The sequence below is a fragment of the Herpailurus yagouaroundi genome, unplaced genomic scaffold (genome assembly GCF_014898765.1).
Source record: "Herpailurus yagouaroundi ecotype Mexico unplaced genomic scaffold, PumYag 214, whole genome shotgun sequence".
NCBI lineage: Eukaryota > Metazoa > Chordata > Mammalia > Carnivora > Felidae > Herpailurus > Herpailurus yagouaroundi.
The window spans coordinates 2,723,147-2,741,453 of NW_024412445.1; the positions used below are offsets into that span (position 1 = coordinate 2,723,147).

Genomic DNA, 18,307 nt, shown 5'->3' on the forward strand with positions numbered 1-18,307 from the left:
ACAGAATCGGAAGCAGGCTCCAGGCTCCGAGCTGTCAGCACAGAGCCTGACGCGGGGCTTGAACTCACAGACTGTGAGATCAAGACCTGAGCTGAAGTGGGACGCTTCACCGCCTGTGTGCACCAACCCCCTCTCCCCGCCCTGGCACCCCTTCGGTTTTAGTGGAGTAGGTAACACGCGGTGTAAGTGTGGACTAGAGTACCGCGCAGGTCTACGCGGCTCACTGCTCTCTCTCACCGAAGCTTTAAGCCCGCAGATCCTCTTGCTTTCCCCATACGTTGTTCCCTCTTTCATCGTGTGTCCTGCCCATGATGTGCCCTTCTCCCACGTGCACCCATCGGCCTCAGCTCGCTGATGCGTCCACACAAATGTCACCAGAAAGCCTGTCTTGGTGAGACACATGCGCTCACGATGGGAAGAGTCTGCTTCTGGCCTGTGGGATTTCCACGGGGCCGCCGGGTGCCCTTTGTGGGTGTTCAGATGCTGGGCTCCTGCCCCTGGAGGGCTTGGGTGCCACACGGCCTGTCCCTTTACTCTCACGTTGACCAACAGGGAGAAAGAGGCGGTGGCCTGCTTTCGTGGACGCCATGGTGTGGCTCGGAGTGCGGGGGTGATCACATACCGACAGCTTGGAGGCCAGCGGTGGGGGGGAGCCTGGCGAATTCCCGGCAGGGTGTTCTTCAGCGAGCCGTGGATACAGTGTGAAGCAGGGCCTGGGTGCCAGTACCCTCCATTCACTTCAATGGACATTACGTTACCTTTTCCTCACAGGACACGTATCTTGGTCTGTTTGTTTCCTAATGCCTATTACTGACAAGGGTCAAAATCTCCAATAGTAGATACAAGATCGTTACCGAAATGCAGGCGTGGTTATCCACCGGGTGGCACTCCGTGTATCTGGCACGGAAAGGGTCGAGGGCCAGCGTCGGGCCGACCAGCGCCAGCATGCTGGGTGACACGTGCACTTTGTGCATTGTCTGGGCGGCCTGCCCCCGTGGTTAATGAAGGGTTATTCAGCACACACGAGTGTTCACGATCCTCGTGACGTGGACACGCAGTGTCTCTGTTGGCACGTCGATGAGAAACGGCAATACGAGTTGCCTGTAGTATTGTGATCCCCGAGTCCGCGACGCAGAACGGTACCGAGTAACCTTGTGTTCGTTACAACGGAATCGCTAAGTATGGCAACGCATTCCCACCATGGCACGCATTTCAAACGTGTCAGTTTCGCTTTTGGGGCATCCGGGTCCTGTTCAACGATGTGTGTTGTCGCTTTCTCTTTTGAAAAATGGCAGTGGGTGAGGGCAGGACAGATGGCACCTCCGCGAAAGGGCCGTGTGCCTCCATCGATGGCGATTCGTCATCTTCCAGTTCTGAACAGAAATTAAATTGTAAGGCAACTGACAGACATGCCAGTCTGCCAGCATCGTAAAAATGGGCTGTCCGTCCTCTCAAAGGCCCCGTTAATATTTCTTACGCACATGCCATCAACAATAACGCGTTATTGTTAATAATAGTGTTTTCGTTTCCCAACGTGAAGGTGTTCGATCAGTGGCAAAAAGGCAGCCTGCTTCAGAAGGTGCTCGAAGGGGCTGCCCGCAGCCTGGAGGCTCTCGGCGATCGGTTTGTGGAAGAGACTGAGCCCCGGAAGGTGCTAGAAGCCCTGCACACTCTCCTTCTCATCCTGAGCGACGGCTTGGCAGCAGATGACCCCAGCGGCGACCATTCATCTCCAAAGACGTAAGACATATTTTCCTGTTTGATTACTGGTTGGGCTAGCAACCCGGAACGTTACAGAGTGCACGGAGAGACAGGGACAGAAGACTTTCATAAAACCGTGGCTCCACGGAGGATTTCCAGTTAGCAGCTGGGAGACGCAACTGTATAGTGGGCCATCCAGAATTGTTTGTGGTCGTCCCATCAGTTCAGATGCAGAAAACCACCCAGGGGGGACGTGTCTGGGAAGGTGTCTGGATTTCAGGTGTTATGTCTTTGACATTTGTTCAAAAATGAGCAAGGGGGGGCACCTGGGTGGCTCAGTCGGTTGGGAGGCCGACTTCGGCTCAGGTCATGATCTCGCGGTCCGTGAGTTCGAGCCCCGCGTCGGGCTCTGTGCTGACAGCTCAGAGCCTGGAGCCTGTTTCAGATTCTGTGTCTCCCTCTCTCTGACCCTCCCCCATTCATGCTCTGTCTCTGTCTCAAAAAAAAAAAATAAATAAACGTTAAAAAAAATTAAAAAAAAATGAACAAGGGGCGCCTGGGTGTCTGAGTTGGTTAAGCGGCTCACTTCCGCTCAGGTCATGATCTCGCGGCGTGAGTTCGAGCCCCGTGTTGGGCTCTGTGCTGACAGAGCCTGGAGCCTGCTTCTGATTCTGTGTCTCCCTCTGTCTCTGCCCCTTCCCTTTCACACTCTGTGTGTCTCTCTCTGTCTTTTTCTCTCAAAAATAAACAATAAACATTAACAAAAATTTTAAAAACGAGCAAAAACATGGTAGAAGTCCTTTCATGTAAGGAACTGTTTTCATAGCTGTTTTGAAATTTTGTATTGTCAACATGTTCTCATAAGATCCAGAAATATGTCGGAAGCAGGAGAAGGTAGATCTTGTGGCTGCTTCGTTTTTGAGATCAGCAGAATTGACTCACGGATTGTCGATTCTGCTGCGACACTGGACCTCTGTCTTTAGTGGGTCCCGTCCTTGGCGGTAACTTGACCTGGTTGCAATCCTGCGTTGACTCTCCTTGGAGGAGAGCAAAAGATTCCTCAATGTTGTCTCAGAAGGGTTCGTTTCAAGCTACAGGTCGTGGAAAGTTTTGCTCCTGTGCCTCCTGAAGGGAGGATTGTGTGATCAGAACTGCACGGGCCATGTCGTGTTCTCATGACCCACGTGACATACACGTGCATAACTGGACGCACTTCCAGCCCCCTCTGCCTTTTTCTGGAACCCGGTTAGGAAGCAGGATCTTGTTGTCGAAGGTCTGCTTTCCTGATTTACCTTAGGGATTGCCCCGGTACTAGCGATGGAGCACGTCACTTTAATGGCCCTACAACCCTCCCACGCACGCCCTGGCACTTTGGCCCAGGGGACAGAGAGCCCCAGGAGACGCCGGCTCTTAGCTCCTTCAGGGATTGGAGACGTGAGGGACTGCACCCTCTTGGAGGACCAGGTGTGCACAGCCCATGCTTTCCCTGCCCCCACTCAGGGTGGGAACCGGCTGCTGTGTGCACTGGGCAAGCCTCCCTTTGTCTCTGCATGCACATCTGTTATATGGTCGTCTGTGACCCTCGCACTGGTGGCCGCCCGGTCGCTACCTCCCCACCCTGATGGTGCCTCTCTGGTTATCGGGCTCTTGGTCCGCTGCAGGGTTCACGCGAGACCCCCCAGGAGCCCCGTGCCTTCAGCTCTAAGGAAGGATCTGTCCCCCTTGGATGGCTGCAGCGGACCAGGCAGGGAGACCCCGTGGTGGGAACATGGCACACTTAGCCGTTGCTCACAGGCACCGGCCCGTTCCCGACACCTCGCCCAGCATTGTCTTCTCTCTCCTAAACTCACCTCCCTTCCCTCCATCCTCCCTTTTACAGGCCCGCTGAGTTTCCTACAGACCTTCTAGGTTCTGTCATGTCTTGTGAATCCTGTGTGTCTGCAGTGGGTTGCTTCCTGGGGTGTAGACGTGAGCCCCGCAGCGGCGGGTGTCACCCGTGAGTGACCGTGGCTCAGATCCCTGTATTGTCCTGTGCTGTGCATTGGCATCTGACCCCTTCCTGGCGCCCTCTCCTGGCGCCCTCCAGCACGTCCTTAGCTGCGTCTGTCGCTCTCTGTCCTTTCAGACCTGTGTCTGGGGCTGCCTCCCCCTGTCCATCCGTGGCTGCTCTTTAGTTTACGCCCCTCCGTGTGTCAGCCCCTCACTCGCCCACGGCCTCCTCCTCCAGGTCCTCGTGAGACCCGCACCGCCCTCAGTGGGACCCCGCAGCCCCCGTCCAACGCCTGTGGTCCAGGACGCTGCAGCTCGTTACTTCCAGCCTGCTCTTGGTGACTGCTCACACCTTTTCTCTTCCAAGTCACAGCTTCCAGCCAGAAGAAGTGGGAAACCCCTCGGCCCACGCCTGTTCTGGGCACCGAGGATGCCGGCTTTACAGGCAGGACCTCCTGCCCCAGGGCGATGAGATGCGGGAGAGGCTAGCCGGCATGGGCACGGGGCCAGGTGGGGCCGGGGCTGGGGGTGGGGGGGCATGTGCCATCTGTCACTGGGCTGCGGCCACAGATGCCTGGCACGGGTGCCCCCGGCAGCATCTGGGCCTCTCCTCCCAGCTCACGGAAGATTCCGTGTGCTTGCATAGATGCCTGAGGGTCGGTGCCCGCCTGCTGGGGCACTTGCCACCCCCCCACTGTGACTCCCCATCTGGCTCTTTGCTTCCACATCTGTTTGCAATTTCAGCTCCTATCGTTGCAGACTCTTTCCAGCGGCTCCTCTGGGTTGTTTCCCCCCTCTTCCCCAGTGAGGCATCCTCCTTGTGCAACAGGCAGCCCCTGAGGCAGGGAGAGATCTCCGGCTCCCTGGGGTAGCTGCACAGCCTGTCCACCCACCCGCCCCTGCCGCCCTGCCCCCTCTCGCCCCCTCCCTACCCCCAGCCACTGCCTGCCTTCCCAGGGAGCGTGGCCTCTGCAGCTGGTCGCCTGGGTTGCTCCTGTGTCTGCGAGAGTGGACTCCCCTTTGCCTCCTCTCCCCACCTCGCTGGTACCCAGTGGCCTGGCTGGCGGTCCTCCCTGGACCTTCGAGAATCTTACAGCTGCTGCTAGTTCGCTTTTGATGGATCCTGCCCCCACCAGTCACATCTTGATGTTCTGACACTCTTTTTAACATAATTTCCTCTGCCTGATAAGTGGAGGCTTCCGGGCAAATGCTTTTATTTTTCATGATTACTTTTTTTTTTTTTTAATTTTTTTTTCAATGTTTATTTATTTTTGGGACAGAGAGAGACAGAGCATGAACGGGGGAGGGGCAGAGAGAGAGGGAGACATAGAATCGGAAACAGGCTCCAGGCTCTGAGCCATCAGCCCAGAGCCTGACGCGGGGCTCGAACTCCCAGACCGCGAGATCGTGACCTGGCTGAAGTCGGACGCTTAACCGACTGCACCACCCAGGCGCCCCTCATGATTACTTTTTAATGTTTATTTCTTTTTGAGAGCGGGGGTGGGGAGGGGCAGAGAGTCACGGTGGGGGGGACAGAGGATCCGAAGCAGGCTCCGCGCCGACAGCCGAGACCTCGAACTCACGAACTGCGTGAGCCGGGGTGGGGGGGGGGCGGAGAGAGAGGGAGAGAGAGAATCTCAAGGAGGCTCCACACTGTCAGCGCAGGCCCCCATGCGGGCTCTATCCGCTGAGATCATGACCTGAGCCGAAGTTGGACGCTTCACCTGGACGCTTCACCGACTGCCATGTGCCCCCAGGCAAATGGTCTTAAATCTCACCTTCGGCTTTATTCCACCTCTGGCCTCTGCCGCGTGCAACTAGGTAGGAGTGAACTTTCCTGTTTGGGGGTAAAGAGAATGTTTAATCCACATTCTGTCCCACGACTCAACCCATCGAGAGCCTGCAGTGAAGCCGGGGTTTTGGTCTGTGAAGACGGCTCCCGAAGCAGGGGGATATCTTCCCGTGAGTGGAACTTTATGTCCCCGGCTGGCACCCTGTGCCCATCTTCATCTTTTTTTTTTTTTTTTTTTTTAATTTTTGCCCCCAGATTACTGTATCTACAGAAGTTGGAGAATGTTCTCCGAAACCTGCCCCCGTGGCCGGCTCGGACAAGATTGCTTCTGCTGTACGGGGCTCTCAGGAACGCGATAGCCCAGCGTTTACGTTTTGTCCAAGGTAAACTGGCGTGGGGTCATCTGTCACCTTCCTGCTGGGAGCCTGCGTGACATTGGCGGAAAAGCAGACTTGACCTCGCCCGACGACTTTGCGGAGCTGGGAGGGAAGGGGCCCCAGTGTTGGTGCGTCTGGGGTGCTGGAAATGCGGCAGTGAGCTCTGCGTCCTTCTGGAAATTTCCTAGCACCACTCACGCCCTCGTCCGCTGTTGCGGTGCTCAGCTGGAAATGCACCAGAGTGCACGCGTGCGTGATCACTGTTCTGGCCCCGCTCCTGCTCCTTGGCGTTGGGCAGAGGGAACACCTTCCTGTCCTCCCCAGAAAGCCCTTCTTTGAGCTTCTGCTGACCACTGGTATTGTCCAAAGTGACACCAGGTGCACTGGAGCCTTCTCGGTGGACAAAGAAATGAGGACAGATGTTGCTTCTGGAGTAAAACCCCCTATAACCGTGATGTTGTCCTCAGGCACTTTTGGGAAGCATGAAATGATATTGCAGTACATTTTTCTCGGTTTTCCTACCCCGGGGGAGATACTAAAATGTTTGGGAATGTGCGTGATTTGCTGAAATGCGTGTTTGCAGAAGTCAGTGTGTTATTCACAGCCCCGTGTAGACATCAGGCTTAGAGAAGCCCGTTTTAGAGGAGTGCTGATACATCAATTTGTCGACCTTACAGAAGTCCTCGTGTGCCTGGAGAGATCAGCCAACAACTCCAAACTGGGCGGACCCGACCACCCGAAATTGGAAAAGGGCGAGTTCTTTTGGGAGCTGAAGCAGGTACAGCAGGGCACCGGCAGGCTTATAAATGGACAGTTTTGGTAAACCATGCAAGAACATCCTGCAGACTGCAGCTGTGCCCCTGCTGTGAGCTGTGCTAGCAAAACGGGCAAGGTTTCAAAGAACTTTGTTTTATTTTGATATGTTGACGGCTACAGAGTTTTTTAAATTTTAATTTAAATTTGTAAGTTTTTTAGATTTAAAATTTTTATCTGTTTTGAGAGAGAGAGAGGAGAGTGAGCAGGGGAGGGGCAGAGAGAGGGAGGGAGAGAGAGAATCCCAAGCAGACTCCACCCTGTCAGCACAGAGCTTGATGCAGGGCTCGAACTCATGGACCGTGAGATCATGACCTGAGCTGAAATCAAGAGTTGGATGCTTAACCGACTGAGCCACCCAGGTGCACCTCTTTTTTTTTTTTAAGACTTTATGAATTTATTTGTTTTTTAAATGTTTATTTTTGAGAAAAAGGGAAAGAGAGAGAGAGAGCACAGGTGGGAGACGGGAAGAGAAAGAGGGAGAGAGAGAATCCCAAGCAGACTCCACACTGTCGGTACAGAGCCCGACACAGGGCTAGAACTCAGGGACCCTGAGATCATGACCTGAGCCACGGTGGGTGCTCAACCAACTGAGCCCCCCAGATGCTCCTAAAGACTTTATTTTTTAAGTAGTCTCTACACCCACTGTGGGGCTTGAACTCACAACCCCAAGATCAGGAGTCATGTACTCTTCTGACTGACCCAGCCAGGAGCCCCAATTGCTATAGATTACTGGTTGTGGTTCCCCAGCCCTTTGAGGGCGAGTGTAAGCTTTTCTAAGTGTCCCCTCTCCCTCTCTTCTTTACCTTTCAGCTCTTGATGAAGGATACCGCCGACAGGTGCCTAAACGCCAGCTTGTCTGGGAGGGAGGCTTTCCTGTGTCCTGGTGTCTGGGAGGGCCTTGGGGGGCTGACGTGTCCCCAGGACTCCTTCAACAAGAGCAGCGTCTTAAACAAGCTACTGAGGTCAGCAGAGGACGCTGTAAGTAGCCACGGTCTGATCTTGTCCATGGATACCAATGGGCTTATTTTATTAAAAAAATTGTTTTTGAAATGTTTATTTATTTCGGAGAGAGACAGACACAGGACATGAGTGAGGGAGGGGCAGAGAGAGAAGGAGACACAGAATCCAAAGCAGGCTCGAGGCTCTGAGCTGTCAGCACAGAGTCCGACATGGGGCTTGAACCCAAGAACCGCGAGATCATGACCTGAGCTGAATTCAGATGCTTAACCTACTGAGCCACCCACGTGCCCCATCCAATGGGTTTATTTTACAGGTTAGATCCTACATCCCGGATCCCGGCCACCCCTGTGTTCCGTCCCTGCTGTCTGGCCACACTAGGTGTTGTGTGCCATCCGTCCAGCCCAAATCTCCTCAATAGTAGGCGGGTTTCCCCAAGAGCACCCCGAACTTTCAGACCATGCTGCTCTGCTTCACTGGGTTCTGGGCTCCCTGTCCTGCTCCGTCCCTGGTTGCAAATGTGGAGATTGGGCGGAGGAGGGTCCTTGGGCATCATCGTCAGCTTGGAGCTAAGGTGCTCTTCCCGAGTTCCTGCCCTTTGCCGAGCGCTCCAGACGTGGGGTGCAGGGTGGGGGGGCTCTTTGTTCGTAAAGCTGATTATGTCACCTGCAATCCATGTTGTTCTCAATGGGCACGAAAACTTATGACACCCTTCGCCTTTTGGTGTCAGGATTACCTGGTTCATTGTTTTCCTGCGGTGCCGCTCCAAGGCAAGGGTAGGACTGGAATGCGCACATGCCCTTGTGCGTTTTGTTGGTTAATGGGAGCCAACGCTCAGCTTCTCTTAGTTGTGGAGCAGAGTGACAGGAGGCCGGTCCAGGAGGGGCCACAGGGGACTAGCTAACACGTGGGTCCCTTCTGCTCGATTCCTGGATGAGCTTTGATTTTGGGGTCTCTTCGGTTGGACACGAGTCAAGACTCAAGTCTAGGACGGTCGCTTAGGTTATCAGACACCTGCAGGGCAAGGTCTTGGACTCACAGTCAAGAGAACCCTTGCTGGTGCACCTGGGCAGCTCAGTTGGTGAAGCGTCCAACTTTGGCTCAGGTCATGATCTTGTGGTTCGTGGGTTTGAGCCCTGCGCCGGGCTCTGTGCTGATGGCTCAGAGCCTGGAGCTTGCTTCGGCTTCTGTGTCTCCCTCTCTCTCTGCCCCTCTCTGTCTCTGCTTCTCTCTCAAAAATAAATAAACACTAACAACAACAACAAAGGAACCCTTGGTAAGTGAGACTGGGTGCGGGCTGCCTCGCTGGTGCCCGCACTGGCCTTACTGGTGTATCACAAACATTCTCTTTTCCTGTGAAGGATCGCCTTTTGCGAGAACTCATCGCTGGGCTCACAGATACGCCAGTTTCGGTACCCGGAGGGTTTCTGGGCTGGCAGGAAGTGGAGACACAGCTGGCGGACATGGGCCTGTCCTGCACGCGGCTCTTCCGGGTGCTGGGAGCTGCCGGCTCACCTGGGAACAATGACCTTCCCGGTGACTGTGAGGACCAGCTTCTCGCCGCAGCGTAAGTTTGTGTGAGATGGGAAACCTGCAAACAGTTGGAAGCCACGTGATTCCCACCCCTGCTTCTCTGACGTGATGGATCAGCGTGGTGTGTTCTACTTCTATGAATAGGGGGACGTATACATTTTGTTTAAATGTTTATTTATTTATTTAAAAATTTTTTTTTTCCCCAACGTTTTATTTATTTTTGGGACAGAGAGAGACAGAGCATGAACGGGGGAGGGGCAGAGAGAGAGGGAGACACAGAATCGGAAACAGGCTCCAGGCTCTGAGCCATCAGCCCAGAGCCCGACGCGGGGCTCGAACTCACAGACCGCGAGATCGTGACCTGGCTGAAGTCGGACGCTTAACCGACTGTGCCACCCAGGCGCCCCTAAATGTTTATTATTTATTCTTGAGAGAGAAAGAGACCGAGCTTGAGTGGGGGAGGGGCAGAGACAGAGGGAGACACAGAATCCGAAGCAGCTCCAGGCTCCGAGCAGTCAGCACAGAGCCCGACACGGGGCTCAAACTCATGGACTGTGAGATCACGACCTGAGCTTAGTTAGGTGCTGAACCGACTGAGCCACCCAGGGGTCCCTTTTAATTTTTTTTTTTTTTAACATTTATTCATTTTTCAAAGTGAGAGATGCAGAGCATGAGCAGGGGAAGGGCAGAGAGAGAGAGAGGGAGACACAGAATCCGAAGCAGTTTCCAGGCTCTGAGCTGTCAGCACAGGGCCTGACACGGGGCTCAAACCCAGGCACCTGAGATCATGACCTGAGCTGAAGTCAGACACTTAACTGACTGAGCCATCCAGACGCCCCTAATTTTTTGTTTTTATCTAAAGAAGTATTAACCTCTTTGGTACTTTTGGAAAGCATTTAAAAATACAAAATATCAAACAGTTCCTTTAATGTTTTGCCATTGGCTTAATCTTCCATGAGATTCTTAGCCTCCCAGAGGATGTCATATGTCTTTTTGTTTTTCTTTTGATTTGCTGTGCCTTACATTTCCTGTATTATTGTGAAAGATTTTCCCTTTTTTTTTTTTTTTAAGTTTATTTATGTATTTTAAGAGGGAGAGAGAGTGCAAGCAGAGGAGGGGCAGAGAGAGAGGGAGAGAGTCCCAAGCAGGGTCTTGATCCTGCAGAGTGCAAAGTGGTCTTGATCTTACGAACCGTGAGATCATGACCTGAGTCAAAATGTAGAGTCAGACACTTAATTGACTGAGCCACCCATGTGCCCCTTCCCTCGTTTTTCAAATCAGGATGGGGCAATTAATAAAATACCTATCAAGAAAACTATTGCAAAAAAAACAAACAAACAAAACCATTGGGGAGCCTAGGTCGCACAGTCGGTTGAGCGTCCGACTTCGGCTCAGGTCATGGTCTCGCAGTTCGTGGGTTCTAGCCCCACATGGGGCTCTGGGCTGACAGCTCAGAGCTTGGAGCCTGCTTTGGATTCTGTGTCTCCTTCTCTCTCTGCCCCTTCCCTGTTCTCTCTCTCTCTCAAAAATAAACATTAAAAAAAAAAACTATTGCAAAGGTTCTAATTTCTGACATGAGTGGACCGCCGGGCACTTGTGTACATTTGCGTTTGGATGAATTTATAACGATCTGTTTCTGGAAAACAGTGATCACATGTCAGCCTTCTCTGGATTCTTTTTGGTCGCAGGGTGTTTCATAGTCTGGAGCAGGTGCAGTTGTCCCTGGAAGAAACATCCTACTGGAAAGCCTTTGAGGGGTTTATCAGGAAGACCTGTGAACTGGTCCGTTACGTGAATGCGCCAGAAAGTGTCCAGAACGGTTTATCTGGTGAGTCCGTGGTGCTCCCTGCAGGCCCGTTGGAGCGCCCTTGAGCAATGTTGTTCCTAAGGGACACCCCTATTTAACAAAGGGGACCTAAACGCAGAGGCTGGCCAGGTACAATTTGCCATTGTGATGGCCACATTTGAGCCTCTGCCATCCGTTATAGTGAGACCAGGGGTCCTGGTGTGATTGGTTATGCCAGAAGTTTCCGCTGGTGACTGGTTTTCCTCTCAGAACTGTCCCAGTTCAGCTGAGGAACATGTGTGTGTGCAGACCAGGTGTGATGGTCCTCGAGGAGTGCAGATGTACCACCCGTGGGGTCCTGTCACTCACCCTGCACACTGGGGAGAGCACCCCCCGTCCAGCCAGCTCCCCTCTTCCCGCAACGTCCTCAACACCAAAAATCGCCTCGAATATGGATTTTATGAATTTGCGGCTGCATCACCCCCAGGAAGTCATTCTCTTGTCCCTGAGAGTGACTGGGAAGACGCCACCAGGGTGGGGCTGGTGTTTCTGACTCTTCCTGGTCGGGAGATGGCGATCCGTGTCTGGCTCTCTTTGGGGACCGGATTGCTCTGGTCATCCGTGTGTCGTGCGCGCTCCAGCCTCCCCTCGGGACCCCTGCTGCTTCCACTTGGGGTGGGGAGGGGAGTATCCTGTTCCTTTCCTGTGGCCATGTCCACCTAATCTTTCCTTCCTCCCTCCTCAGATGGCTGCTTTTTTTTTTTTGCTTTTATTTAAATTCCATTTGGTTAACATACAGTGTAACATTAATTTCACATGTGCAATGTAGTGATTCAACACCTGCATACGTCACCCAGTGCTCATCACGCGTGCCCTCCCCCATCCCCATCGCCTGTTTCCCCCATCCTCCGGCCCTCCTCCCCTTTGGTGACCATCTGTTTGTTCTCTGCAGTTACGAATCTATTTCTTGGTCTCTCTCTCTCTCCCCATGCTTGTTGTTTTGTTTCTTAAGTTCCACATAATGCATGAAATCATATGGTAATTGTCTTTCTCCGATGATGTATTTGGCTTAGCATTAAACTCTAGCTCCATCCATGTCCTTGCAAATGGCAGGATTTTATTCTTCTTGATGGCTGAGTAATATTCCATTGAATATATGTAAACCACATCTTTATCCATTCATCAGTCCACGGACATTTGGGCTTAGTCCATCATTTGGCTATTGTTGATAGTGCTGCTATGAATCTTTTTTATTTAAGTTCATTTTATTTATTTTGAGAGAGAGAGAGAGAGAGAGAGAGAGCGCATGCACACAAAATGTTGGAGACGCAGAGAGAGAGCGTGAGAGAGAATCCCAAGCAGGCTCTGCGCTGTCAGCCCCCTCCCACAAATCGTGAGATCATGACCTGAGCTGAAATTAAGAGTTGGACACTTAACCAACTAAGCCACCCAGGTGCCCCAATAATGCTGTTCTAAACATCGGGGTGCATGTGCCCCTTGATTTCTGTATTTTTGTATCTGTGGGGTAAATACCTAGTAGCGCAATTGCTGGATCGTAGGGTAGGTCTATTTTCTAAGTTTTTGAGGAATCTCCGTACTCAAACTGCTGCTTTTAGAGGCTGGCAGAGAACCCCCTCTCTGTGGGTGTTGGCATCAAACCCGCTGGCCGCACGTCGGGTCTCTGATGTGCTGCAGGGCGCACTGAGCTCTGTACTTGGTGCGGCCTGGCTGGGCTGATGGCTGAGCCGCCTCGGTCAGGTGGATGTTCATCCTGTGCCGTAACTTCGACGCCATTACTTTGCCCTCCTTTTTATCGTCTGCTCTGGATCATTTCCAGAAACACAGGCTACAAGAGTGATATTCAGTATCAGTGGGAAGCCTGGGTCCGGAAGTCTCAATAGTGTTGAGAATCACCAACCTCTGTTGTGTTTCGTATGAATTGTTTCATCCAACCCTCATGTGAACCGTTGAGTTGGGTTCCATTTTGACTTCATTTTCAGATGGGAATATCGAGGCTCAGGATTATATCACAGAACTCCAGGTGTCAAAGGCAGGACACAGTTGTAGGAAGTCTTATTCTGGCCCTGTGGGCTTCACTTCTGTCTGGACAATCCTCAGTGGTGGGGGGTCATGCTGCCTGAAGGCGTGTTCCATTACAGAAACACAGCTTCTCAAACAATGGAGTTTTGTGGATTCTCTGTTCCTGTTTCATGGATTTTCCTGATTCATTTCCTATGTCGTGAATGTCCCGCTTTATCTTTATTATTTCCTTCTTTCTACCAAATTAGTTTGATGTTCTTTTGCTAGCTTCTTGATTTTCAGGTTTTCTTCTTTTCTAATAACTGCTTTTAAGGCTATAAAGTTTCTTCCATGCAAAGCTCTAATATATTCCACACAGCTAATATGTCATAGTTTTATTATCAATCAGTTCGAAATTTATTATGATTTCAGTGTTTTGCTTAATTTCCACTAACATGCCCCGTTTGGGGACATTTCGAGTTACTTAAAAAAAAGCCCTCTGAATTTCTAGCCTAATTTAATGAAAGAACATACTCAATGTTTTAGTCTTGGGAATTTGTTGAGATATGCTTTATGGCTCAGGTGATTTTGCTAAATGTATGTGCTTTTCGAAAGAACGTCAATTCTGTCATTGTTGGGTGTAGTAGTTATAGGTATTAATTAGGTCAAGTTTGTTAATCTTCTGTGGCTTACCTATTATCTGCCTGTTTTATCAGTTGCTGATAAAGAGGAGGTAAAATTTCCCACAAAGGTGGTAAATTTGTCTCTTTTCCTTTTAGCATTGTTACTTTTGCTTTATGTCATTTAAGTTACATCATTAGGTACAAAAAGTTTGGAACTGACATATATTCTTATCAGATAGGCTCTTTTAACATTAGGGAATGATACTTCCTTTTTTTCTCTAGCATTGTCTTTGCCTTAAAAATATATATCATTGAAAAAAATATATGTACATTATTGGGGCGTCTGGGTGGCTCAGTTGGTTGAGCATCTGACTCTTGATCATGATCCCAGGTACCAGGGTCGTGGGATCAAGCCCTACATCGGGCTCTGTGCTGAACTTGGAGGCTGCTTAAGATTCTCTCTCACTCTGGGGCGCCTGGGTGGCTCAGTTGGTTAAGTGTCCAACTTCAGCTCAGGTCATGATCTCATGGTTCACGAGTTTGAGCCCCAAATTGGGCTCTGCACTGACAACTCAGAGCCTGGAGCCTGCTTCAGATTCTGTGTCTCCCTCCCTCTCTGCCCCTCTTCTGCTCGAACTTTGTCTTTCTCTCTCAAAAAAAAAATAACAAAAATGTAAAAAGAAGATTCTCTCTCTCTCTCTCTCTCTCTCTCTCTCTGCCTCTCTCCCCACTCACTCTCTCTCTCTCTCAAATACATAATTACATTTGAAAAAATATACATCATTTGTATTGGTATTAATGTTAGTATTTGCTGTAGTCTGAATTCTCGGCTGGGATGTCACTGGGGTTAATTTACTCCTAAGTATTTTATTATTTTTGATGTTATTGTTAATGGACCTGTTTTCTTAATTTCCTTTCATTTTTAAAAAATACTTTGTTTACTTATTTATTTTTAATTTTAATTAATTTTTTTTCAACGTTTATTTATTTTTGGGACAGAGAGAGACAGAGCATGAATGGGGGAGGGGCAGAGAGAGAGGGAGACACAGAATCAGAAACAGGCTCCAGGCTCTGAGCCATCAGCCCAGCGCCTGACGCGGGGCTCGAACTCCCGGACTGTGAGATCGTGACCTGGCTGAAGTCGGACGCCCAACCGACTGCGCCACCCAGGCGCCCCTATTTTTAATTTTATTTAAAGTTTATTTATTTATTTTGACAGAGAGAGAGAGAGAGAATGCGTGGGGCAGGGACAGAGAGAGAGAGAGAGAGAGAGAGAGAGAGAATCCCAAGCTGGCTCCATGCTGTCAGTGCAGAGCCCAATGTGGGGCTAGATCTCACAAACCATGAGATTATGACTTGAGCCGAAGTCAAGAGTCAGGTGCTTAACTGATTGAGCCACTCAGGTGCCCCTAAAGGCTTTATTTTTAAGTAATCCTTATACCTAATGTTGGGCTCAAACTCATAACCCCACAATCAAGAGTCTCATTCTCTACTGACTGAGCCAACAAAGGGACTTTTAATTTCCTTTCCATATTATTCATTGGTAGTGTTTAAAAATGCAACTGATGGGGCGCCTGGGTGGCGCAGTTGGTTAAGCGTCCGACTTCAGCCGGGTCACGATCTCGCGGTCCGTGAGTTCGAGCCCCGCGTCGGGCTCTGGGCTGATGGCTCAGAGCCTGGAGCCTGCTTCTGATTCTGTGTCTCCCTCTCTCTCTGCCCCTCCCCCGTTCATGCTCTGTCTCTCTCTGTCCCAAAAATAGAAAAAAAAAAAAATGCAACTGATCTTTGCATGTTGATTATGAATCCTACAGCTTTGCTGAGTTTGTTTATTATTTCTACATGTTTTTTGGGTGGATGGGTGGAATATTTAGAATTTTCTATGTATAAGATAATGTCATCTGTGAACAAGGATAATTTTACTTCTTCCTTTCCTATTTGAATATTTTCTATTTCTTTTTCTTGCCTAATTGCTATGGCTAGGACTTCCAGTACTATGTTGAATAGAAGTGGCCACGTCAGGCTCTGTGCTGACAGCTTGGAGCCTGGAGCTTGCTTCAGATTCTGTCTCTCTCTCTCTCTTTGTCCCTCCTTCCCCAAAATAAATTAACATTAAAAAAAAGTAAAAAAAAAAAAAAGAAGAAGAAATGGCAAAAAGGATCTCTCTCTCTCTACTTTTTTTTCTGTGTCTTTTTTTCTGTCCTTTTTTTCCTTTATGGTATAGTCTGGACAGTTCTCTCTGACTTATTTTCTACTTCACTGATCCTTTCTTAAGAATGCATTTCATCTACCATTAAGCTTAGTCATTGACTTCTCAATTTCAGTTATTGCAATAAGTTCTAGAGTTTCAATTTGATATTTTTATAAGTTTTATTAAAAAAACATGCCTGATAACTCCAATAATTGGATCTCTTGAGTATCTATTTCTATTGTGTGAATTTCTTCTTTGTATCACTTCTTATGTTTTTTATGTACTTATTTTTCAGTGTTTATTTTTGAGAGAAAGAGAGTGAGTGAGCAAGGGGCAGAGAGGGGGGCGGACAGAGGATCCAAAGGAGTCTCTGTGCTGACAGCAGAAAGCCCGATGTGGGGCTCAAACTCAAGAACTGTGAGATCATGACCTGGGCTGAAGTCCACTGAGCCCCCCAGGTGCCCCTATGTGCTTGGTTTTGACTCTATTCCAGACATTATGTATTAAAAGTTATGGAGGTAATTTGATACTCTGGATGTTTTCCATCCTTCAGATAGGCTTTTTGTTTGTTTGGTTGTTTATTTCAACAGGCAGTTAGAGTGGGGGGGCATTTCACCTTAATTCAGCTGGAAGCTGCCTCATTTTTTTTGAAGCCTGGTGTCAGTGTCTGAGATCTCACCTGTTTGTCGTCTGTTCTTACTGCTAGAATGTAGACCTTTGAGTTCCCAACATGACGCTGTGGTGTTGACCAAAGACATTGTTTCCTTCCTGGCCCTGAATTCCAATTTCTCTCCTTGTTTTGTGAAACTTTGGAAAGTCCCGTTCACTTCTAAGCCCCTTAGCCCTTACCTTTGTTTTTGGAAGGAGCCGTGGCCTTGGATGGAGAAGTGGCTTTAGGGGGCTTCATTTCACCTGCCTTTTGGATCTGGGCCCCACAAATACTCATGGCCTTGAAAGTTGTCTGATGCCTTCAATGACTTTAAAAATCTTTAAAATACATGATCTATCTTTTCTAGATGTTTCTAGTGGAAAGGTTGGGCTAATACAGTCTGGCCCTGCCATCTGCAGAACTGCCCATTCTTGTTCTTGTTCAAGGGTGGTGTGCGTGTCCCCAGCCCGTGGATGACAGAGCAAGGCTTCCGCCTGTGGCTTGCGGTTGAGTCCTGGCAAGCTCTTGGGGGGTGAAGAGTGAGCTGGTAAAGGACTTGGATGTTGGAGGCAACCTGGTTAGTTTCATGCCTTGGCTCTGCCACCGACTGGCCATCAGGCTGGGAATTTCAGCTTCGTCACCCATAAGTGGGCACAATCATATGAGGACTTAACAAGTGACTTCTTAGCAGAGTGTGTGAAGTGTGTTGCATGTGAAGCACACTGAAGAATAAACATTAAAGTGTGTGTTCCCTGGTGTGCCGGGAGCGCGCTCTTTTGCATCAGGCGCCATAGAGGAAAGTGCTTCCACAAGGCAGAAGCAATCCATTCAGGGGCGTGAGTTCAGAGTCCACCTTTCGAGGAGGAGGAGATTTTTTTCTAATTTAATTTTTAGTTGTATCAAATTAATACTTAGAATAAGGTTAAAAGGTCAAGTATGGGACACAATGAAGACAGAGGTCCTCTTTTCAACTCTCTCGCATTCCAGTGAGGCAACCTCATTCAGCTCGGCATTTTGATCTGTGTCTTTCTAAATACAGTGCCTGACCTATAAATGCTTGATTTTTTATTTTTTTATTTTTATTTTTATTTTTTATTTTATTTTTTTTTTTTAACGTTTATTTATTTTTGGGACAGAGAGAGACAGAGCATGAATGGGGGAGGGGCAGAGAGAGAGGGAGACACAGAATCGGAAACAGGCTCCAGGCTCCGAGCCATCAGCCCAGAGCCCGACGCGGGGCTCGAACTCCCGGACCGCGAGATCGTGACCTGGCTGAAGTCGGACGCTTAACCGACTGCGCCACCCAGGCGCCCCTAAATGCTTGATTTTTTAAATAGTGAGCTACTGTTTGTTGACTTCCCACACGGAAGGTGAGGACTACTCCTTCTTTTTTCTTTTTTTAAAGACTTCATTTTTTAAATAATCTCTACGCCCAATGTGGGGCTCGAACTCACAACCTCGAGATCAAGAGTTGCATATTCTACCGATGGAGCCAGATGGGGGCTGGCTACTCCTTCTATGTGTCCCTCTTTTCCATATGGGTTTATTTCCCCATCTTACCAATGTGGTTTTATCACATTCTGGCTAATTCAACACGAAGGGTTTAGGGAGCTAGTTCCACGTGAATAGTGCTCGTGTCTCAACCGTGTGGCAAATCGTGAATACGTACGCTTTCTTGTATGCCATTTTGTCTTTCCTGAGTTGATGATTGTCTCGTCCTTTCCATCTGCGAGGTTTTACCTCTTGGGCATTCAGCCCAAGTTTTCGAAACCTGTCAAATAATAGCAATATGGTCAAAAATATGAGCTGGTCCATACATGTCCTCTTTTTTGGTCCTTTTGGCTTCACCCTCTTTGGTCTTTGTGTTTGGTTTTTGT

General features: G+C 49.6%; 1 protein-coding gene across 1 annotated transcript in view; it reads left to right on the forward strand.

Annotated features, from left to right (window-relative positions):
* ABCA13 (ATP binding cassette subfamily A member 13) overlaps positions 1-18,307 on the forward strand; it is a 412,425-nt gene that overhangs the window by 61,731 nt on the left and 332,387 nt on the right. Inside the window, exons 10-15 of the mRNA XM_040455040.1 lie at positions 1,541-1,740; positions 5,738-5,865; positions 6,537-6,637; positions 7,486-7,653; positions 8,994-9,199; positions 10,854-10,993. Of these exons, the coding sequence (XP_040310974.1) occupies positions 1,541-1,740; positions 5,738-5,865; positions 6,537-6,637; positions 7,486-7,653; positions 8,994-9,199; positions 10,854-10,993 (943 nt within the window). The remainder of the gene's footprint in view (positions 1-1,540; positions 1,741-5,737; positions 5,866-6,536; positions 6,638-7,485; positions 7,654-8,993; positions 9,200-10,853; positions 10,994-18,307) is intronic.